This window comes from Caretta caretta, chromosome 3 (assembly GCF_965140235.1).
Source record: "Caretta caretta isolate rCarCar2 chromosome 3, rCarCar1.hap1, whole genome shotgun sequence".
Taxonomy (NCBI): Eukaryota; Metazoa; Chordata; order Testudines; family Cheloniidae; genus Caretta; species Caretta caretta.
The window spans coordinates 101,992,846-102,017,183 of record NC_134208.1 but is presented as its reverse complement, the minus strand read 5'-3'; the positions used below and the strand labels follow the sequence as shown (position 1 = coordinate 102,017,183).

The 24,338-nt window shown below is 40.2% G+C and overlaps 1 protein-coding gene across 1 annotated transcript in view; it reads left to right on the top strand.

Annotated features, from left to right (window-relative positions):
- The window catches only part of STX7 (syntaxin 7), a 44,743-nt gene extending 30,266 nt beyond the window's left edge, over window positions 1–14,477 (top strand). The window contains exons 4-10 of the mRNA XM_048844538.2: window positions 2,174–2,264; window positions 3,531–3,668; window positions 4,579–4,631; window positions 6,800–6,890; window positions 8,708–8,780; window positions 10,667–10,749; window positions 13,009–14,477. Coding sequence (XP_048700495.1) covers window positions 2,174–2,264; window positions 3,531–3,668; window positions 4,579–4,631; window positions 6,800–6,890; window positions 8,708–8,780; window positions 10,667–10,749; window positions 13,009–13,101 — 622 coding nt within the window. The 3' untranslated portion in view covers window positions 13,102–14,477. The remainder of the gene's footprint in view (window positions 1–2,173; window positions 2,265–3,530; window positions 3,669–4,578; window positions 4,632–6,799; window positions 6,891–8,707; window positions 8,781–10,666; window positions 10,750–13,008) is intronic.
- Window positions 14,478–24,338: the final 9,861 nt, after the last annotated feature.

The following is a 24,338-nucleotide window of genomic DNA, read 5'->3' as shown; positions in this document are numbered from 1 at the left end:
CCACAATGGATTTCTTACTGATGACGGTGATTGGAAGTAAACTCTAACACTTATACAGTAACTAATCTTTGAGTTTAGTAAAGTTCCTGTTGCACTTGGGCATCATTCAGCATGGAGCGGGGAATGGGGGGCGGGAGGGGATGCTGCTGGGCATTCTAGTGCTGCTTCCTGGTTTTTTTAGCCATTTGCACATATGATTGCAGTGATTATATATTGAAAATTAAGGACATAATTGCATACCTACATTAGTTGAAAATCTGATCTTGGCTAGTATGGTTTGATCAGATTATGCCAGTAGTTCCCAAACTCTTTACCTTGCGTGCCCCCCTCTCCTCCGGTATGTGCCCCACGAGCCAGGGCTGGGAGCAGGGACACATCTCTGGGAGGGAGGGGAAGTTAGGTGGCGGAGGCTGGGGCCCCAGCTGGAGGCGGGGCTGTGAGAGCTAGCCTGGGCCCCAGCTGTACCCCTTCCCCTGAACATTCGTCCACACTCCTCCGTGGGATGTCCCGCACTTTGGGGACCTCTGACTTATGTAATGTTTTCTTTGGATTGAGGGTAAACTGGCTACAACTACATCTACAAAACCAAAGTTATTCTGGTACAGTATGGGGGAAAATTGAACGTATACCAGAGGAGTGATGCTCTGCTCCCTGAAACTGGGGAAGCCATGCGCCTTTCGTTGTACAGATTTGCAATCTGGGAATACTTTTATGTCCCTGGCTGCTTCTAAATGTCCAGGAAAATAATGATGATGATATGGCAGATGTTTAAAATATCTGGGATGGATCTGGCATGCTTCATGTTTTTCTGTTTGAGTCATTCTGCAGAATCTAAGCTTTCTTTAAAAAAAAAAAAAAAAAAAAAAAAAATTGAGACTGTGAAGATCCCTTTCCAGTCACTTTTGAATGGTTGACTTAAGCAGTGCTGTTTGCCTCAGTCTCCAGATAGACAGCGCCTCTGTCACAATTTCAGTCTATGCTGCCATTTTACAGCGCTGCAACTTCCTTGCTCAGGAGTGTGGAAAAAACCCATCCCTGAGCGATGCAAGTTTCAGCGCTGTAATGTGGCAGTATAGACCGTGCACCAGCGCTGGGGGCCACTCCTCTCACGGGGGTGGCTTTTTTACAGTGCTGGGAGAGCTCTCTCCCGGCACTGGTGCCACAACTACACAGCCAGCACTTTAACATTGCCAGTGAAGACATACCCTGAGAGGTGGGAACTCCTGGCCTCTGTTACCTCATTGAAATGTTTTGCCTCTAAAGCTTAATGAGGACACTTTTGGTGTGTTTTTTTTTATTGAAACAAACAAACAAAAATTTCATTGCTGATCATTTTGCAGATGAAATGGGGGAGGTGATTGAAGTTAAACCCCTGGGGTGAGGAAGGGAAGGAAATAGAAAGGGAAAGTAAGGAGCATCACAGGGATGGAAAAGGCAGTGAAGGAAAGGAGGATGAGGAAGGCAGAGGAACAAAGGGCATAAATAGCTGTGCTCCTAACGGTGAGTATCTTTCTCCACTAAAAGATACTGAACAAATAATACAAGTTTAGTTACCACATAAAACACATCCTCCCCTTATATTGGTACAAATCTCCGATTGACATCAGGAAGAAATTTGCTATAGATTGAGTGGGTGGCATGATCCTAAATTTACACCTGAGCCAAAGACCACAATTTAAAAAATGAAAATTTGACTGCTAAGTTTCCTTTTTAGATAAATCAAGTTTTCCGGATCTTCTCTTTTTTAGACTGTGTCTGAAGTCTGCTATATGTATACTTCATTGTTCAGGGGCCACCGCAAAACCATCTTGATTCATTTCATTGAGGTTGCAACTTACTTTTTATTTTTCTACAAATAATTTTGCTTAGGGATATTTCCCAAAATTGCTCTGGTATTTGTAACTTTTTCTGTACAATAGCCAGTGGCCCTCTTGTGGCCGATTCCACTGCTAGATCATTAATTTAACATCATTTCTTTCAGGGTCTGTGTCTCATCCAACACCCGTTTGAGTGATCAGTTCACAGATAGTATAGTGACTAATAGAAATGCCAATAAATAAATCTTTAGTAAGACACTTGGTAACTTTCTTCTAAAAATACTGCTCCTGAGCATCAGTGAAATTGTTCCAGCAAAATAATCCAGTGGCTATAATATAGACTGTGTTTGGTTTAGACAGCAGAAGCAGCAGCATGCAAACCAGCTTGCCAAAGAAACTGACAAGAACATTAAAGAGTTTGGGTCTCTGCCTGCGACAAGCGAACAGGTATAAAAATGAAGAACATGGATCATTTGAACATAATGTTGGCTGATGTAAAGTATCTGAATGGCTTTAGTTATGTAATGAGAGCAATAATATGAATACTAGATGTTGACAACATCCAAGTGAGGTCTGTGTTTAAAATGAATGTTCAGTGCTATGCAGAAGTCACGTAATAGGCCTCAACTGCAGTAAAATGCACAACAGCTTTCTCTAAGCAATTGCTCCTACCGTGTATCAGAACTAAAGCACTCTGACAAGAATTGCTACCACACAGGGTAATTACTATTGCTGCTGATGGTGTGTTGTTGTGACCTGTAGGATTAAGAGATTTAAAATGAGTGAATATGGTCAACAGATGATAATTATTTAATCACTTCTCTCATTCATGTTTGCTGCTCAAACTTTGCACATGGTACATAAATACCTCTGGGACCCCCCCCCCCAAAAAAAAATAAAAAAAATTGAAGTGCCTCTTTTGCTTGTCCCTGGAGTCTGAAAGTTTGTGGTAAGAAACTCAACCATGTTGTTTAACCAGACTGTTCTCTCCCACCCTTGCTCCTTGACTCCAAGATGGAAAAGTGGAGGTGATTGACTAAGGGCAAGTTGTAGCTCTTTGCAAATTCAAAGGGAGGGTCAATCTCGAGGAAATTCTCTCATGCCCTCCCAGTGTCCACTCTCAATGGGAGTAGATATTGGAAATTGATATTTTTGTGACACATGATTACAAGGTCATTTCTCCTCTCAGGTACAGTTCAGGGCATACATTCAGCGCTTCTGTCTTATAAATAAATCAGTGAGTTTCCCCTCCTCCCACTGATGCTCTGGGCTGTTTTTACACAGTTTAAATTTTACAATATCAAAATATTCAGCAATTGTACAGTGCACCTACTTAATAGTTAATAAATAAGACAGAAGTTCTCACTAGTGGTTTACTGAAAGCTGTCTGGATGTGAGATGCTGGATCCTCCTTAATTCCGGCTGTTAAATACCAATAAGACAGTTGAAAATACATTGCATTCCTAATACTACTTTTTCACAACTGCTGTAATAGTGTTAGGGTTATGTGAACCCAAATGGGAGGTAGTCCATACAGTCTCAAATGGGAGGGAACGTGCCCATGATACCCTCTATTTAAAGTGTGAGGCCCATACTAACAGGAAGAAGGCGGCGGGGGGGGGGGACCCTTGAAATAACGTATTTGTAAAGCCTTGAACAAGAGCCAGCTTGTTTTATGTTGTTGTAAAAATCTGTCTGTCTTTCCTCCAATAGCGTCAAAGAAAAATACAGAAAGATCGTCTTGTGGGGGAGTTCAGTTCTGCACTAGCCAACTTCCAGAGGGTCCAAAGGCAAGCTGCTGAGAAAGAAAAAGATCTTGTAGCCAGAGTAAGAGCCAGCTCTAGGGTATCTGTAAGTATCCAGAAATATATTATTATACTCAAACGTTATTTACATAAAACCTGCCTCTTTATTAGCTTGAGAGCCGCATTCTTACAGGAATTCTCAGTATTGCAGGAGATGTAGAATGTACACACAATGCCTGCATAGTTGTGTGGTGGGTTTTTTTTACTTTGCCTCTGAACACAAGATATTAAATTTAAAACTTGCATTTCAGTTTAATGGTTTGATTACGGGAAAAATAGCTTCATAATAATTCCTGATTTAAAAGATTTACTTTGTCCTTGTGCCTACGTATGGTTTTACAAAGGTGTTCATAGGTGCTCCGCATAGTGCATATTCCCTGATCTTGCTGTGGGAATCATATAGGTAGATCTTTGTATGTCTGTAGTGTCCCCTAAAGCAATAGGGATTCTTTTTGGACATAAGGATCCATCTGCTAGACCCCTTTGCAGGATTGAGGCTGTAATGGGCATGGAGTAGGAAACATTGAGTAAAGTAGTAGCTTTCGTTTAAACTGTCTTTTCTTAGATCCATCTTTAAATTGAACTTTAGTTAATTTTAGAAAACTAAACTTTTGACATTTGGGAATGCAAAATTATGCTCTGATTTTTTTTTTTTTTAATTTTTATTTATTTATTTACTTACTTTTTTAATGTAGGCTCAATCCTGACCTTTGACTCCATGAATACAACAGCAGTGTGTATTGGCATAAAATATATTGCAGGCTGCTACCAAGCTCAGTTTTCTCTCTCACGCGCACACACACACCAGCCCCACGCTGAGAACATAAGTGGCATTTTGTTTTAGAGCTAACCAAAGTTAAAGCCCCTTTAATCTTGTTTCATTATGGGAATGTCGACAAACACTTCACTATGTTCCCATCACTCAAATAAAATGGTAATGTTTGCTTTTCCTACAGGCTGGTCCTTCAGAAGATGGTTACAAAGAAGGAACACTTGTCTCTTGGGACAGGTAGGATGACTGTGCATAAACCTTATAACTTGTCTTGTAAATTGATTGGTTAACTCCAATAATGGGGACTTACTTGAGATGCACTGTGTACTGTAGTCCCCAGTTTTAAGAGACTTGTGTGGTGAAACAACATTAAGATCACTTATCCAGTGCATTTAAATAACCTATTTGTTAAGGCACGCTATGTGTTTCTTTTGTTGTTGTTTTTTTGTACCCCTCTAAAAGCTAATGATCACAAGCTGCTAGTATTCTACAGAAGTTGAAATTAGAACTGAAAATATCAATTTCAATAATATCTTCTTTATTCTTTTTTCTATTTTTTAATTTTTTTTTTAAAGTTATTGCTTTAACACTGTCAAACTCAATTTCTGGGTCTCCTGGCCTTTAATGTGATCAGTTTGTTAACTGAAACAATGGAATTTGATCTCGTTCGTTCGTTCATTCTTCTCCCTGCAGAAGGAAATAGAAAACTAAAATTAGTTGTTGAAAAATGTAATACAATTATATTACAATAGAGCCCAGAAGCTTCAACAAAGATAAGGGCCTAATTGTGATAGGCATAGTACCAAACTCTCCTTCCTCCTAACCCCCTTGCCCCCCCTCCCCCCCCCCCAAAAAAAAACACACACCAGAGTTGCTGCCACCAAATGAATCTTTATTTCCATGTGTAATGGACTCCGAGCTAAGGATTTTACGTGTTTGAGTCATTCAGGTTAGATTTAGCTAACCCTGCTGCGTTCCTGATTATTTTCAGAGACTAAACCACCAACTGCAAGATAAGGGGGAGGAACAGGCTAGTGGGTGGACATATGATGTTTAATAACCTTAAGTAAAAATGTACAAGCATAAGAAAAATTTTCAAAAGCCTTTTTAAAATTCGTATGAATTAACAAACATTAAAATGGAATGTGCTTCCTCTAGTTTGTGAGGATCTTCTGAAGAAAGGGGATGTGATAAGGAGCTTTCATCCAACTATGCCTGTAGAGAACAACATAAAAACAGTTCAGCCTTTTGTCTTTTATCCTTCCAGATTAGGACAGCTGGGCCTCTAAAACTTGGATCAAGATATTTAACTATTCAGTTTTATGGATTAATACCTGCATTTTCTCAAAGTGGCTTCTAAATCAGACTCCACTAACGAGGAAAGGCAAAATGGAGTACAGCCTCCAAATGACACTCCATTCAGAATCCAAATCAAAAGATGCGTTTAATATCTGCATGCTTAATTAGAAAATGCTGAGCCAAAACACTAGGTTTTAAGGCAGTGGTGGGCAAACTATGGCCCACGGGCCACATCCAGCCTGTCAGGCCTTTTAATCTGGCTCTCGAGCTCCAGACGGGGAGCAGGATCAGGGGCTTGCCCCGCTCCAGCCGGGGAGCGGGGTCGGGGGCTTGCCGCTGCTTCCAGGAGCCACGCGGCATCTCCCCACTCCAGCTGCTATGTGTAGGGGCAGCCAGGGGGCTCTCTGCAAACTGCCCCTGCCCCAAGCACTGCCCCCCGCAGCTCCCATTGCCCAGGAACTGCAGCCAATGGGAGCTGCAGGGGCAGCACCTCTGCATAGGAGCCATAGGGGGGCATGCTGCTGCTTCTGTGAGGTGCTTGAGGTAAGCACTGCCTCCACCCCTGAGCCGCCCCCTGCACCTCTGCCCCAGCCCTGATTTCCCCCCACCCACCTCAGTCCCACTCGGAGCACCCTCCTGCACTTCAAACCCCCTCATCCCCCAGCCCAAAGCCCGCTCCCACACCCTGAACTTCTCATTTCTGGCCCCATCTCAGAGCCTGCACCCCCAGCCAGAGCCCTCAGCCCCTCCTGTACCCCAATCTCCGATTTCATGAGCATTCATGGCCCACCATACAGTTTTTATACCTTGGGCCACAAATGCCCACCCCTGTTCTAAGGAGTTTCATATGTCAAAGCTGTTTAATAGCTTGCTTGTATAACCTTCCTTTATTGAGGGCCTGAGGATTCAGGCCTTTCACATCAGCTGTACGTAGATTTTTGCAAAGGTAAAAACAACATCATGTCTTGTTAATAGTGAGTTTAATGTGTATTCTCTGTACTTTAATCTTTTTAACATGAAGTGTTTTTCAACTTTGTGTATAAGAGCAGTTTAGCCAGTCTGAGTATTCTTCGGGTTTTTTTGGGGTTGTTTGTGGTTTTGTGCAGTCAACCTCAAGCACAAGTGCAAGATGAAGACATTACAGAAGATGATCTCCGTCTTATTGAGGAGAGAGAGTCCTCCATCAGGCAGCTTGAGGTAAGCAGCGCTGCTATGTGCAGCGTTAGAACAAACTTGAGAATACTTCCTAATGCAGCAGGTATTAACATTATTGGGAGGAATCCATCATTAAAAATTAGAAAATTATTTTTTTAATGCAGAAATTGCTTTTACGCAGTAAGTAAAGAGCTGCACGTGGAATTCCCTACACAAAAACAACTTTTCGCTGTTCTATTAAGCAGTGCCATGGTCTACTAAGCTCTCTTGACTTCACTGGAGGAATAAGTAGTCACCCATATGTCTACCAATAAGATAGAACTTGGGTTTTCATGCAGATATCCCTAGAACTATGGGGTGGTGTTTTTTGTTTTTGTTTTGTTTTTCCCCCAAAGACTTCTCATCCTAAAGCATCTTTACAGACATGCAGTGTAGCCCAGTATTGCCATTTGTTCTTGTCCATGGCTTGTTCCTCCATTAAGTCCATCTTTTTTCAAAGGCAAATTTTAAATAAAATGCAAAATGTCCCCTCTACAGGATTTTCCAGGTGTAGGTATTTTTCAGTTCTTCCTGGTATCCATTGCCTTTAATATCATTGTCTGGAAATGCAGGATACCCATTTTTATTACATTTAATATGTTTAATTCCTATTTATACTATGTATGCATATAAAGTACCAATAGTTTGGCACAGGAAATATTGACTCCAGTAATGACTGAATTTTTCTGAGACTGAACAGAAATGCTTGAGGACAATCCATCTGTCTGTGCATTCATCTACCAATAGCAAAACAAAAAACTTGGATGGGAGAGGCAGGGGAAATTCCAATATTTTAAATCAAAAGTAGTACTAATGAACATATTAAATGACTCAGAAATGGAAATATAGGTTAAGGATTAATGGCATTGTGGCTGTTGTGGGTTTTGAAAAAGTAACTCCCTTTTAAAACACCAGTGGAAATGAATGATGGATTCCAGACTGACTGATATTATATTGAGCTCCAGCAAACTCCACCAACAATTAAGAGTCTGGAATTTGACCTTAAACAGGCAATTTTGGTGACGCATGAGACAAATAAAATCCAGTCCTCTTTTTCTTCATAGGCTTTGCAATACTGATTGTTTAAGAACTTATTTTTGTGAAAAACCAAAGAGATGTGGGTAATTAGATAAATAGGAAATGTAAGCAAAACAACAAGGTGACATGTCACTTTATCATAACCACATTGTAATAGTTAATATTGTGTATGTGTTACTGCCCTCTACTGGATTCAACTATTTTTTGCTAACTAAGGGCTGGTCAATAAGAGTTGCACAAGTTTGAGTTAACAGACATAGTTAAATTGCTGGAAAACCTTATGGGAAGACTTATTTCCGTTTGGTTTAAGTTCTTAAAGAAATTATTTAAGGCATATTGAGATAAGCTAGACTTAAACTGACAGAAGTGTGTTTACGTTGAATTTTGCACTATTTTAACTAAGGTCATGTATATGCAGAGAGTAAGCGCTAGATTTCCACCCCAACTTGCTGCGCATTAATTCTCTGCATAGATAAGCCCTAAGCTAGTTTAAGAACACCTTTAGTTAAGCCATTGCAAGTTTCTGTGTCGACAAGACCTTAGAAATTGGCCTCTTGCACTAATAGGATGCACAGTGCAACTGATTTTGCGTATTTAGATGAACACGATAGTATTCTTTTAATCCAAATTAAAACTTGAGCTTGAAAAAGAATTTATATTAGCTTCTTGGCACAGGAAACCATAGCTGCCTTGTCTGAAATAATGCACAATGCTTAGCCAACCTCAGGAGTGTCCCATGGTATTTGCTAATTGTTTGTTTTTTAAAAAAATTTCTCTTGCAGGCAGATATTATGGACATCAATGAAATATTTAAAGATTTAGGAATGATGATTCATGAACAGGGTGATGTGATAGGTAAGCACAGATCATAAAATATTTTAGAAAATTTACATGAAATTTAGAAATTGGTGGGGGAGAAAAGAGAATAATATCCCACTGGTTTATGTAATTATTCATCATGATGAATAATGCTTGGATCTTATTTTTAAACCACAAAATCATGATTTTCCAGAAACTAGCAAAATGAAATTTGATGTTTTTGATGCAGCTTTTTTTGAGTTCTATATTGGCAGAGATTGTTGGGTGATCTGTTAAAGTAGTCAGGAAATCCAGTACACTTGGAAAAATGGCTTTAACTGTAGTTTCAGGTCCTACTCCTTTGTTTTGAGTTTTGCTTCCAATTTTTGTGAGGTTTTAATTGCACTTATTTTTGTGAAATGTCTTTCTCCCCATTTCTGAGTGAATGACCAACCTAAAATGGGGAAAAAATGCAAAGTATAAAGAAACTTCAGGGGGAAAAAAAGCAACATTTATTTCCTCGGTTCTTTATGTTGGGCAAAGCAAATTAAGGGCTTGTATCCACTTACTGGGTGTGGTGATTGATTCACTGGGGGTTGATTTAGAGATCTAGTGAAGATCTGCTAAATAGACTGCTGATTGCTCTCCGGTACTCCACCAGAACAAGAAGCATAAGGTAAGTTGACGGGAGAAACTCTTCCATCAACCCAGCATGGTGTAGACATCATAAAAGGTCGACGTAAGTTACATTGACTCCGGTTAAGTTATTCATGTAGCTGGAGTCGCGTAACTTAGGTCAACTGAGCCCCGTAGCGTAGACCTGCCCTAAGCTAAACCCACAACAGACACTGTTTTTCCAAAAAAAGATCATCCACACAGGGAGTTACACTGTTGTCATTATGTTGGTTTGATAATGCCAGTAAATTACCTTGAGTAAGCCCTTAGTTAGTTCAGTAAATGCAAATTTAAATGCACACCATTTTCTCAGAGTACAACTAAATAACACTCTTCTAAGCAATATTCACAGACTGGCTGTGGGGTGTGTGGGTGTGCACGCAGATGCGCGCACGACCACAAAACCTTCTCAGTTACTGATCCACCAAATCTTTCAAACAAAATTTCCATCAATTGAATTTCATACCAAGTGGTATTCTTAAGAAGTTCTGGGTCACTCATTTCATCTGTCACCACTTTCTTCTCATATCTACACCTTTCTCTGAGCTGTAAGCACTCTTCAGTTCTCAAACACCAGCTTTCTGAGAAACTATCCTTATTGGTCCACATCGCAAGCCAACCCTCCGCTTCTAGAATACCTGAACTTGGAAGTTCTTATAATATCTGAAGTCAACCTTGAAATACTCTGGGCGCTTCAGAAGTTAGCCTGATCATTGTTACAGTACACACAGGAAAAATGACAAACGAGGAAAGTTCCGTAACGCAGTAGGATAAAGTTTGTGTGTTAGTGAAGGTAAATGCAAATCAAAAGTGATTGTTCTTGCACTTTGCTCTATGTGTATTTGAGTGTTTTATTTACTGTGTTTATCAAAGTTAGTTTTAATGCTTTTTAGGGATTGATTTATTTAGGGATACAAACTTATTAACTTTTTATTCAGGAGAGTAAAATGAAAATAAATACCATGAGGTGATGGTAAATTACTACCTATAGGTCCTGTTTATACCATGTTGTTGATTTTAGCCATTAATCATTCGGAGGGTGGTGGTTTTGTCTTGCAGTAAGTACTTTACCTGATGCAATTGTACATAGAAATTCTAGGGGTAGGCTTGTTGGGATTTAATTTTGTGAGAGTAAATGTCTGCTCTGGGAATATGGAAGATCAGAAATTCAGCAGCTGTAATTGAATTAGTAACAGGTGGCAAACACATGAGGCTTTTACTGCATCAGGTTTTAATTGAAAATTTGACTTTTTCTTTCTTTTTAAAAGACAGCATAGAAGCCAATGTAGAAAATGCTGAGGTACATGTCCAGCAGGGAAACCAGCAGCTGTCAAGAGCAGCAGACTACCAGGTAATATCTGTGCAAACTGCCAGTCATCTATCAATAATTGTCCCTTTCAGTTGTTTGTCTTAAACCACAACTTCTATAATAAAAACTAATTCTTCCTCGTTAATTTTTTTAACTGTTTGGAGACTTACTCAAAGGCCCAAGACTGGCATAGGATAGGATCTCTGGGTGACTGTTCCAAATTCAGCCCAGGTTGATAGTAACAAAAAGTCAGTGCCTTCTGAAAGTCTAAAAAACCATCATAACTGACCCTCTCCTTTCCAGTACAGTGAGGGAAGGCTTGAATGTGCTTGGGGAATGAATCTATCCTTTACTTGGTAATTTCCGTAAGTCCGGATCGGGGTTCATTGGTAGGGCAGTATGGGGAGGTTTTGTGCTGCTGCTGGTCAGGCTGCATAAATCTCTTCTGCACATAGAAGACTTTGCTTTCCAGTTTTTGCAGTGTTCACGGACTTTAAAAATAAAATGAAAGAGAAAAGTTTTAGAAACCTGTAAAAGGCTTCTTTTTTTTTTTTTAAAGTCTATTTAGAGATCCTTAAATTTTGGCCTGTGTAAAGATAATCTTATTAGTAATACATTCTTTTCCTTGAACACTTCTCTGCTCAAGTTGGCCTTCTCATTTTAAAGTCTTACACATGTTGCAGTTATAGCCAGGCAAACAGATCAATGGGGAAAATTTTATTAAACCTGTATTTGTCTGCTGGCTTGTAAGGGACAAAATAAGGTGGCCAACTTTTTTCTAAAATATAGGCAGGGCTGGTAGCACCACTTATTAAGATTGCCCAACAGTTCCCATTATAAGACCCTGTTTTCAGTTGCTTATAAGTTTCCACACTTTAATGATTTTGGCTGAAGTTTTCCAGAAAATTTCAGCCAGGCAGACGCTGGAATGGAAAATGTGTCTTAAATGATTCATCCGTCTCAAAGAACAAGGCTAGCGGAACATTGACAACTTTTGTCCACGCTAAAAAATTCTGGTGACCTTTTTATTTGAAAAGTTTTAGCATCCCAGGGATTTTGGAGAGGGACTTGAAATTTGGCTGAGGAATGGCCTTTGTGTCAGGATGGGCCTTTTGACATCCCTGCGAAAATCCATCCAAATTTGGCCAAGTTATAAGCCTTTGGAAAAAAAAAAACATAGTTCATACATACTCAGTAAAGACTTACTTGATATTTAGCAGCTAAAATATAATTATTCAATCCTCATTGAGCAAGCTCAAGCCTCTCGCAGCTCCTAGTGCTGAGCATATTGCATATGTGCCATCCCCACAGAGCTACTGAGTATGCTCCCTCCAGTTCAGGGCTGTGAGGATGAAGCCAGACCTCCCCTGTAATGGCTGATCCCAGCTATTCTGGGACTCAGGCCCTGGAATGGAGAGCCTGTCTCTCCTGCATTCACAATGACTTCCCTGCTGGTATCCAGGCAGCATGGAGGAGGAAGCCATCAGATTCATCTGCAGGGAGTGAGGGAGGAGGGAACCAGATTGCCATGTGGGAAAGGAGTAGATTGGGACAAGGAGCCCAACAAGACTGCAATTGGAAGGGTGCAGGGGGAGAAACTCGGGCTGGCTCAGTAAGTAGACTGGAAGCTGGAGATGGGAGAGAATGGTTGGGCAAGGAGACTGGGAGTTAGCTTGGGAGACTGAGTGAAAGTGTGTTACTGGCGGTGGGGGTCTGGGAGCCGGCTGCGTGTCAGGGAGAACACTGAATTTTTACTGTGGGGAGGGGTGGAAGACTAGAACTTAGAGGAGATGCCTACCTCCTGGTTCTTCATCCCAGTTATCCCCTCCCCCCTTCTTTGTCCAGGTTCCAGTCCCAGTCTGTCTTCCTCCCTGGGCTCCTCATCCTAATTCTCCACCTCCCAAAACACACCTTGGTTCCTTGTCCCAGGCTCCTGCACCCCCAACCAGCTCACAGCCCCTATCTCCACCCATACTCTCTGCCTCTGTCCCAGTCTACTCTTTCCACTGTCCCTCCCCCTCCAGCCCTTACTGACAAAAAATCTAAATATACATTCTCCCTGGCATCTCACAAGAAATGTAATGAATTTTTCCAATGTGAATTCCAAATACCCTTGAAATCTGAGTCAAGTTATAATTTTTATTTGTTTCCTGAACGACTTCTGCCTGTTAACCATTCACTGTCTTCATTGTCTTTTTTTTAAGTACACTGCTCATTTAGATTGTGTAAATAGCAGAACCACAGAAGCAGTTGCTAAGTAGTTCTTAACGCTGCACAACAATTATATTTTTGTATTCACAGCGCAAGTCCCGAAAGAAAATGTGCATCATCATTCTTGTGCTTGTCATTGGAGCAGTGGTTCTTGGACTCATCATATGGGCATCTACGAGATAAAACTGTGGAAAGAGCATTATTTAAATTCTGCAAGAAAACTCCTACAATCACTTTTGTCTGCTTCTGAAGCTGTTCAGTAAATGATGGTTCTGTACTTTATCACTGTTGCTTTTTTTTTAAAAAAAAAACCTGCGAAATGACTGTTTGTACCACTAGTTGGTGTAACTTCCTTCCATTCTTGGATTTGAGAATGTTGTCTTGCCAGTATAGCCAATCAGTCAGCTTTATAAACTTAGTTTTCATGGTAAAGTTAATAAATAAACACTCTAAATATTTTGGGCTAATCAGAATTTTTGATAAAGTGAGGCATAATCTGCTTTGATATTTCTAAGTGTTGCCAAATGAAAACAGACTTTCCGGAACTTATTCTCATTGGGACAACACACTTATGGTCACAAATTATTTTTAAGCTGGTGAATAGGTATTCCCTCTCGCTGTCTCCTATGCATTATTCAAGATTATAACATAAAAGATCACGTTGATGGAAGAAAGCTATCCTTCACTATTGAAGCCTTTGGATTAGGTGTTCAGTTTCTGTTTGACTAGGAAATCTTTCATAGATTTCATTTGTCTTTATCTGGCAGTAGGTATCTGTGTGCCAGGCAAAGCCTATTTTATACGTAGAATGGATGGCAATAAATTATTAATATAGGCTTTTTGATTAAGCTCTTAAATTTAAAATGAGACTTTGGGCCATATTTTTAGTTGGTATTCGTGCACCTAATTTATGTATACAAATCTCGTACTTTCATGCCTAAAATAAGTGTTGAAAATGATTATGCACAATGGAACATGTTTGACTGAACATCTGGGTCTAATTTTAGTTGTGGACTCTTAAGTATGATATTGGGAACAGTGGAAAATTTGTAGTTTCCTAATTGCACTTGAACTCCAGTGATCTGAACCTGCTGTTGTGGTACAAATACTTTGAACAGTACAGACCCCAGTTTGTAAAAAATGTATTTGTTTCTTACACAATCAGAGAGAAGGATTATATTTAAATTTGGTGTTCATGACTGATTAAGATCTCTATTTCCAAATGCCAATCAGCTGAACTGACTCAACTTGCTCAGAAGCTTGGCTTATAGCTTTCCAATTTTTTTCCTTTTTGTGCCATTTTGTACTGATCCATAATTAGAAAGTTAATCTATTTGCCTTTCTAATTGATATGATAGTGCACTAATCAAGAATATTGTGCAGATTAAAATGTCACTTAATCTGTATTTTATAAAGTTCTTGTACAGCAGTTTGATAGAGAATGCACTGTTTACATGACAAGATGAGATTTACTAATTGAGAACCATTTAACTGTAAGTATCTGTGGACTTAAAATTGTAACCATGAATCCAAAATAAAGATGTTGTTTTTAAAGTGAAGGTTTTTCAGAATGGTTTTTCTGTACCAGCACACATCACTTACCAATAGATTAAAACTCATGTAAAGGGGGACACACTCAAATTGTAAGATGCAAATATGCAGTCTGATCCACACAAGGACTTTACATCTGTGTGTGGGCCTGTTGACGTAAATGGGAATCCATGTGTATAAGTTCAGATTGCAGGGTCAAGACCCAGCCTTGGATAATGGAAATTAATGTCTTTCTGAAGGCTGGCTGTTCAGGAGGATATATTTATTACCAGTTCTTTGTAATTTTTAATATATAGGATAGGAGCCCAGAATTACAGGAGGGGCACCTATAGATGTGTGTTAAATTTTGGAAGAAATACGCTTTAATTTCCAGTTCTTAGTACTGAAGTATTTGAGTTTCAAACACTGCAGGGGTATGTTCTTTTATTTAAAATCTGTGGCTTTTTTTTTTTTTTTTGGTTGTGGGGGCGCGGCGATTGGAATCTCTTCAATTGCAGGAACATGGTCTGTTGGTTTTAGAATTTTTTATAAAAGCTTTTCTAAAAAAATGTGGGCCAATTTCTTTGTCCATTCTCAATCTTGGTTAGAATTGAGTATGGTGACCTAAAAGTGACTCTCTAACAATGTCACTGTGGGGTTGTTACACATTTACTTGGATACAGCAAGTAAAACCAACAAAAATACTTGTGATTTCCCTAAATCTCAGAACTGTAAATACAAATTTAGGATCTGAAAATAGCTTTCTTCTTTCCCCTCCATCTTGTGACTCACCCCTTCACCCACCACTCCCTGCTATTGAAAATTCTACAGGCACATACTGCCATCAGTTACACCTGTGCAAACTCATTGACTTCAAAGGGAGCTGTGTGGGCGTAACTGAGGGCAGAACTTGGACTTGCAGTTGGAGTTTAGTTGATAATTATGTTGCTGCACAAGCTAAAACTAGATACAGTTTGCTCTTTTAATTTGGATACCATGGAAATTGGCATGGTATAAGCAGCTAAATCGCACTTCAAATATTTAAGCACATACTTAACTTTAAGCACATGAGTAGTCCCACTGAAATCACTGGATTACTCATGCTTAGAGGTAAGCATATGTGTTAATGTTTGTAAGCTTCAGGCTCTAGATAATTTGCTCTCAGATTCATAGAGTATAGGGCCAGAAGAGGCCATTGTGGTCACCTCTCCTATAGACTTTAAGATCAGAAAGGATCAGCATGATTATCTAATCTGACCTCCTGCACCTCGCAGGCCACAGACTCTCAGCCTCCCACTCCTGCAATTGACCCATAACCTCTTGCGGAGTTACTGAACTCCTCAATTCATGGTTTAAAGACTTCAAGTTACATAGAATTCACCATTTACGCTAGTTTAAACCTGCAAGTGCTCTGTTCCCCATGCTGCAGAGGAAGGCAAAAACAAAAAAAAACCAACAACCCCGTATCCCTGCCAATTTGACCGTGGGGAAATTCCTTCCTGACCCCCAAATATGGTGATCAAGCCATATGACTTCCCAAATTAATTTTGTTTCAAGTCCAATAGCAATGGTTGAACTAGAGCATATCTTTTAGAAAAACGTCCAGTCATGATTGAAAAATTTCCAGTGATGGAGAATCCACTAAAATCCATGGTATATTGTTCCGGTGGTTAATTACCCTTACTGCTTTTAAAAAGAGAAAAGTGTGCTTAACTTGTAGTCTGTATTTGTCTAGTTTCAACTGCCACCCATGGGATCTTGTTTATACCTGTGTCTGCTAGATTGAAGAGCCTTCTGTCACATTTCTGTTCACTGTGTGGGTACTTTAAACCTTGCATGCCATCTAACTCTCATTTGCAGGAGTTAGCTGTAAGCAGACGGCATTCTGAATGCTTGCACTGGGCAGATCTGATGAATCGCACAGCGCCATTTTTACATAGTTACTTTTCATAGTATAACTTAGATACTAAATTTTATTTTGTGCATACAGTAATCATAGTGTCTGCGTTACTTGTATTCTCCTGCTCCTAGGAAAGGGTTGGGGGAGATGTTTCCTTTTCTCTCCTTAGGTACTAGGGAAGGGAGTGAGCAAAGGATCTTGTTCCCCATTGCACAAGTGATAAAGGAGGGGGAAGCAGGAAGGATTCCTCCTTTCCCTCTACTCATAGTAGTGGGGATGAGTTGTCCGAAACCATGTAGTGCAAGCCTTTGATCAGGGCACAGTCACTTTGCGGTTGGAGTAGATCAGACAGGGTGAGCTGCCCACCAGATTCAGCCAAACAGCACTCTCTTGGGAGGTGGAATAGCCTACTCAACCCCCCTAAACTGAATATAAAAACCTAGCCCCACTGGACAAGTGCCTGATTGCAGATTAGCTCAGGGCCTTCAGCCTGACAAAACCAAGGGGGCATAGGGAGGAGGAGGACGGTGTGGGTTTTTTTGTTTGTTTGGGGTTTTTTTTAAAGCAATTCAGTGATGGAAGGCACACAATTTAGGTGTCTGTCAGCAATTACTTTAAACAACAAATTCTAATGGAGCTACTTTTCCTAATCTTTTTCCCAGTATAGACATAGCCCCCCCCTACACACGTGTGCGCGCGCTCGCTCTCTCTCTCTCTCAAAATGTAATCCCCAAGTATTGAAAGAAAGCTTAGGTTCTTAATAGATAATCAGACAAAACATCTGGATAGTCTCATATAGATCCTAAGTGTCTTCTAGAACACAGACATTCACTGTTCTGCATTATCCATCAACATGTCAGAGTAGCAAGGCCAAAAAAAAGGCAATCAAAGCATATTTCAGTTTCACTGATGAGACCTTGTAAGAATAGTTCCTTTGTAGTTATCTTAACCACACACCAGGAGAGCTTCTTTTCTTTCCTGCTTTTTCAAAAGGGGTGAAAATCACAACACCAGAGGTTTTTGTGAGGTTTTTTTCCTTCTTGGAAATTGTTCTTTGTATTATACAGTATCTGCAAACTAACTTATTATCCAACAGCCTGTTCTGGCAGGCCCCCTTACTGTGTGCATAAAATCAGCAAATATATTGGAATGTCACTGTTTGAGAAACTAAGGGGTTGGCTGGAAGTTGGCTATCAAATGAATTGGTTTTTTTAAGCATTTTAAACTGTTTTTAGTCCAGGGGGTGGGGTGGGAGGGTAGTAATCTAAAAGTGAAAATACAGTTGGTTATCAGATTTATATCCCCAGCTGCTAATGGCATTGGAAATAGCAATGTTCTAGAGCTGTTCTGAAGTGTGCTAGAGAACAAGTTCTGTGTTCTGGAGTCACTTTATTTAGCATTTTCATTAAAACGCTTTTGGGGCTTGCAAGCATTAACTGTTAATGAGAGGGGAGTGTGTGGGCATAGACATGAACCCATACAGTACCAGCCTTATTTCTCACTTGCACATTTATATTCTGATAGTATCCACAATGTGCCCGGTGCAGTACAAACAAAGGCAGGCACAGTGCCTCCTCAGTGAGCTTGAAATTGAATCTTAATATCTGTCACTTAAAGTGTAACACCTTGTCTCCATGGGGAAATTGACCAATATAGCTATTACAGAATATGTAATTACTCCAGAGTTAGTGAGTTTTATTCTGAAATAGAATGCCCGCACAGGGAGCTCTTCTGGAAGAGCTATTGCAGAATAGCTTAATTATCAATAGCTATGCCACTCAATTTCCTTGAAAACAATGCCCAAGACATACCACAAAAGCAAACCGTGCCTTAGAAACTGCAACCGTTTTCAGAGTGTAAGCAAGCAAATAATTAAGTTTTCTTCTTTACTTTCTTTTCATTGAAGATGAGTAGGTCATACTTTTATTCAAACATTGTAAGTGTACAAAAGCTGTAACTAGAGATGTCCATAACTGTAACAAAATTCTGACTTAAAAGGTGGAGAGGAACATGTAATGTCTTCAAATAGGTCATCATAAAAGGACCAAATTTTGTCATAGGTTTTCTTCTTTATACCATTGGTTAGACGCTTGTCCATTAGTGAGGTGCTGTCTATTTGTGTCCATTTCAGGGTGTACAGAGTCACTCCTTTGGTGCTTTCCCATCTTGCAATACTATTTCTAGCTGCTGTTAAAATAATGTGAAGGTGCTGGGGTTGGAAATGCAGCAAGATGTGTTCTGATCTCCATATGCAAGGGTGCAATGTTTTGCATAGGGGACAGTAGAGTGATGGTGACTGTCCGTCATATATATAATATATAAAACTTGCCTCTGCAAAAATTCAGTAGAGGAAGCAATTTGTGTGGGAGAGGTTGGAATCTCTGATAAAATCGGGGAATCAGTCTAGCGTCAAAGGCTTGTTAGTGCAAGAAAGTATTACACATTTGCCTTTTTTTTTTCTTAATTCGCATATTGCTTTAACCCATCTTTGCAGGTGGAAAAAACAAGGCAATTCAATTTTGAAAATGGCCAGCAGCATTTTATTTTTCTTTACTCCATCGTTTCTCCACTCAAACCATAGTGATTTACAGTCATGGTTTTCCCTCATTTCATCCAAGCCCTGGTGGTATTCGATAAGGAGTGTAACAAGTGTTTTTATAAGTGCCTCAAGAATAATTGCATTGCTGTGATTTAGCTATTTGGCTATTCTGGTGTGTCATTCTCTCATTTTGACCAGTATTTCCATTCCAAAGAATTCCCAACCAACTGTACATGGAAGCCCTGTCAGGAATTGCCCATGATTGAGCAGAAGAAGAGGTGGAAAGCATTCTCTTCTCTGATTTCAGAGCCTGGTCAGTTGCTCAGTCCACAAAAAAGGATAGTTACTCCAGCCCTAAAGTCACTGCAACTCTTGCCTACTAAGTGGTCCTAAATGAGAATACTGGGAGAGACTGAATGTCCTGGAGTTGGGGTGCAGGGAAGTAAACGGCTGATTAGCTTGAGCTGCTGCCTAGCTCTAAAATGTGCAAGCCAGCAAAGTATTATTGAAATAGCTTTCATAGGAGACTGAGGTTTCCTCTGTATCTGTTGCCTCCCAGGGCTTTTGCAACTCCCAATGCCAAGGATATCTTGAGATGGGTTGGGCCCTTAAGAGTTTCTTCTTAATCATTTTCCAATATTTTTCCTCTCTTTGATGTATATATGACTATATGTGACAGGAATTGCTTCCCATACAGTGTTTTAGCGTCTCTTAAAATTCCAGCTTCAGCCAAAGATGAAACTTGTTTTAACTAGCTTGGGAATTTTGTGTTTATACATCTTTAGGGTTTAACAGATTTTTTTAAATTGGCCTCTTAATCTCAGTTCAGTCTGTAAGTGGAGTGTTATGTATTGGAGGGAAGAGCTATCTGGGGAATTCGTATGAATTTGGTTTGTAAAACACTCTGGAGGTTCTCCCCCGTCTCCAGATAAAACGGAGTATTAATACCTGAATAGAAACTAGGCCTCAATACTTTCTTCTCTTCCACCACCCCACCCCTCCCCCCAACTTTTATAATAACTCTAGTTGATTTAAAGGAGCTTGAAAGATTCAAGCAGAACATATTTCATAAGGAAAAAGCTAGTGGATTAATTTTGTGATTCACCTACTTACAAACCCAGCTTTAGATAAAAATGTTCAAATAATATTTTTTAACCATATGCCTAAACCAGGAGGGCTCTTAAACCCCAGAAATATTCAATAAAGACCACAAGACTAAATGAAAGAGGACAATTATTTGGGGAGGAGATGACGCGGGGGAAGGAGGAAGCAATCTTCTAGTAGTTTCTACTTTAAAGAAAAGTGGAAACAAACAAAAAGTGTCTAGAAACTGCATGTGGCTCCAGAAGCTTCTGTATAACACTAAGGGATGTTGATTACTGCACAAAACAGTGACTGACTGTTGTCCATTAGAGGTGAGTCAAATGTTGAAAATTGCCCTTTCTGGATGGTCTCAAAAGGCCACCCTTTTCTGCAGCCAGAAAATATACTTGCGGTTTTATTTTTATGGTTCGGGGAGGAAAACTACAATAGCATTTCTGCATATTGTATTTCATGTATATCTGAAAAGGCTTTAGTTTTCTGGTGTAATCATTTCTGTTATGATCACAGAAGAGGGCTCAGTTCCCTGAACTCTTCCTGACTTCTCTCTTGCTTATGTCCTTGCTGTATGACAGACATACCTTCTAATTGAAAAGATTAAAATGTTATAAGGACTTAAATAGTGCTGGGGGCATGTGGCAGCATTAAGAGGACTGCGCTAATGACAACCATTTCAACTCCAAGAAACCAATTTATTTCAGAATCTGATTACCCAGTGAATGAACATAAGGCAAAATATATTGGTCCCAAAATTTATTCACTTAACCTAACCAAATTACATAAAAAAAAAAAAATCATGGACCCCTTATTTATTTGTTAAGCTCGGACAGCATCCTTGGTGTGGCACAAAATACAGAAGTAATGGTTTGTACTCCTTTATTTTTGTTTGTTTCCTAATCCCCTTTCTTATATCTCCCTCTTGGCCCTCCAATTCTGCCTCTGTCTCTCTTTCCACAAGCGATTGTCAGATGGGTTTGATGAAGGAAATTGACTGAACCTGTTCCTGTCCTGTGCTTTCCTTGTGTTATTGCAACAGTGTAAAAATTGTGATTACAATCCTAGTAGCACCCTGCTATGACTGCCCAGAAGGGTAGGGCAAATCAACTTCACATGGTGCCATAGCAGTCTGCTGGCCCCTGAAGGTTTACTTTAGGGTACAGATGAGAGATTTTTCTTCTCCAACAAAATGTCCTAAGATGAATTCACCACTTAGTCACAAAGGGTCTAATTAGTGGAAGTAAAAGAACAGCATTATCAAACACCATTGGCTAGAAAATATTGTTTAATTCCTGAATAGGGTTCTGGAAAATAATTCCAAGTTGAGAATGCAAATTCATAGAGAAGTTTTCAACATAGCTATTTCAAGAGTCACTCTGTTTATCCAGAATTTAACTCTTCTCTGTGAATTTGTACTAGGGAATAACTTCATACTGTTCTGAACAGTACTATAAGAGCTTGCAAGTTGTCAAAGTACTAATTTGCTCTTAATAGATGCTGGAGTGTATGCTGTGAGCAATGGAATAAAATAGACAAACTAACTGGGTGAAGCAAAGATACGAACCAGTCTGGGTTGGTGTGCAGGTGTCATGGCAGTACAGTGCCAGTTATCCAAAGCTGCAGCCCAAAAACACCACTTCTGCCAAGGTGGGGGAAAATCTCCTCTACTCAAACAGTTGAAGTACCAGTGCCCAACTTCAGCAACCAACTGGTATCAGCTCTGGAGTGTGGGGGAGGGCAAGGAATCCATCTAGTCCATATCTAGGCCTTCTTTTTCCTCAGGGAGAGCTGGACACCAAATGGTCAGTCTGTTGATGGACCCTTTCATCCTCCAGGAAAGCACCTTGTCCTGCTTGCTGACTCTGGTCCCCAGGCCTTTGAATCAAACACTCTCTAGTGATGTGTGTTCCCCGTGATAGGGCAGCCACCTCCAAGGCTTGCCTTTCTCCCTTCCTGATTAATAAATGCAGCTGGGTGGACCTTCCTCCAGGACTGACACTTCTGGTAGGTGTTGTAGGACAAGGCAGATGTAAGTCCATGGGTGAAATCCTGGTCCCACTGAAATCAGTGGCAAATCTCTCATTGCCTTTAATGGGGCCAAGAGTTTACCCTCCTGTCTCTGTTTTGTTGCCAAAAGCCAGTTTTTGCCAACAAAGCTTGCCACTGTAGACAAGCCCTAAGCTGCTACCTTCTCCTGCACTGGCCCAGTGTAGGGTCTGTGCACCCCACTGCAACTGGTTTCTAAATGCTGTAGCTAGGCTGACTCTGTCATTTCTCTCATGCTGTGACAGATTCTGCTCTGTCCACTGTGTACTGCATGAACTACTTTTCTTACAGAGTCTGTTGTCTCCAAGATACTTCACAAGCTATATTATCACACATGGCCAATGAAATGCAGCCTCTCTGGACTGTAAACAGGCTTGGAAGGATTAGATTTTTATCTGTAAATGTTGATAAATGTAATTTCCCCCCACGCACACAAACAAATCAACAAAAAAAATTCCATGAATGATTATCTAAATTTACAGACAGGCCAAGTTTAAAAAAAAAAAAAAAGTATTCATTTGAATTAGGGATATTTACTTTGTATATTTTGACATGTGATGTTGACAATTCATGTTTCAATAGTTTAAAGCTTTAACTTTTGGAATCTCAACATCTATCGTCATTAAATCATCTTCCCCCCATTTCCCATAACTGAGAATATATATCAATAAAAAAAAATCTTTAAAAATCTTTAATAATAAACATCAATATTACTTGTATGCAGTGGTGGTGTAGCTGCGTCAGTCCCAGGATAAATGCGAGACAAGGTGGGTGAGGGATTATCTTTTATTGGACCAACTTCTGTTGGTGAGAGAGACAAACTTTCAAGCCACACAGAGCTCTTTTACTGGATCAGCTGAAGAGCTCTGTGTAAGCCCGAAAACTTTTCTCTCTCCAACAGAAGTCGGTCCAATTAAAAACTGTTTTCTCAGCCACCTTGTCTCATCAATATTATCTGTGAAAATTATCAAAAAATCAAATCCAACTCTGCCAAGCCTGGGCATAAGCTAAAGAAGTGAAAACATTACACAGGAATGAGAGAAGCAGACACTTTGGTCTAGGACAATGGAAAGCCCTTTTGAAAAATGTTCATACAGTTTTTAGGGATTTTTTTTTCCAGTGGATAGAGGCCCACTTACGCATGCCCACTCTCTTTTGCATTTTCATGCCTACATCTGCATGCACAATGGATATTTTGAAATTGAAATACCTGTTTGCATGTGCAGTTGTAGTGACTGTGCGTGCAGCTGAACGTGCATTTTTTGGAGTGCCTCCCTGAAGCTTCTGGCTGTGTAAAGGGAGCATTTCACTACTGTGCCCACAAGGGCCAGGGGGAAGATACCAGCGAAAGGAGGACACTCAGGCCTAAGAATAGTAAACTATGCTTTATTGAAGGAAGGAAGAACTTACGCTCCAATCTGTGTGGGGAGCCCCTAGGCAGTGTAGAGGGGCTGCAGGGGACTCTGGCCATTAGGGACACCTGACCAGGCAGGACTCCGCCGGGGGGAGTCCCCTGCGGTGCTATATTCTCCGCGCTTATCTCGGGGTTACATGGGGTCACAGCTGGTTACATTCTTATATGTATGATTTATGCTTATTACATAAACTGACTTATTTACGGGCAAAAATATGCTGAGCTATGCTACAATATCTTTTGGCAAGGTCTGTTGGACAAAGTTTGTTGAAACTGCCTGCATCCTCCGCTTACATCCAGTCATGTACTCAGTCCACCACTTAGCTCCTCGCCAATCTTCCGCAACCTTGCTCCTACAACTACTTTTGTAGGGTGCAGATTCTTTCCACTACAAGGAGGGCCTGCTCCACTGGCAGGTGCACAGAGGGAAGGGGATGGGAACCATATGCCTTCTGTGTGTATCTCTCTCTCTCTCTCTTTCTCATTTTTGCAGTGTTGGGGAATGGGAGATACAAGTTCCCATACTGCCCTAAGCAAGGACAGTCCCCACACTCGATCCTCATGTAAGAGAGCAGGAGTGGAGAGGCTCCTAGTTTCATTTGCCTCAGTCCCCATTACCAATCATGTAGGGACCATGCAGACTCTGACCTGAAGCCATAACTTCTTGATACGCATTTTTTAAAGTAAATATCCTCTTGGAAAATAAATATTCAATCTTTATTTTTATTTGTTGGCTTCTTATATAAAAGAACTGCAGGCCCTGGCACTTCTAAGTCAGAACCACCTCTTCCCAGAACAGAATTTTCTCCACAACCTTGCAGTATTTTGGCAAAATGAGATATCTCTGTTAATGTTATGACTAATATATGAAGAATTTAAAGCCTTGGTTACAA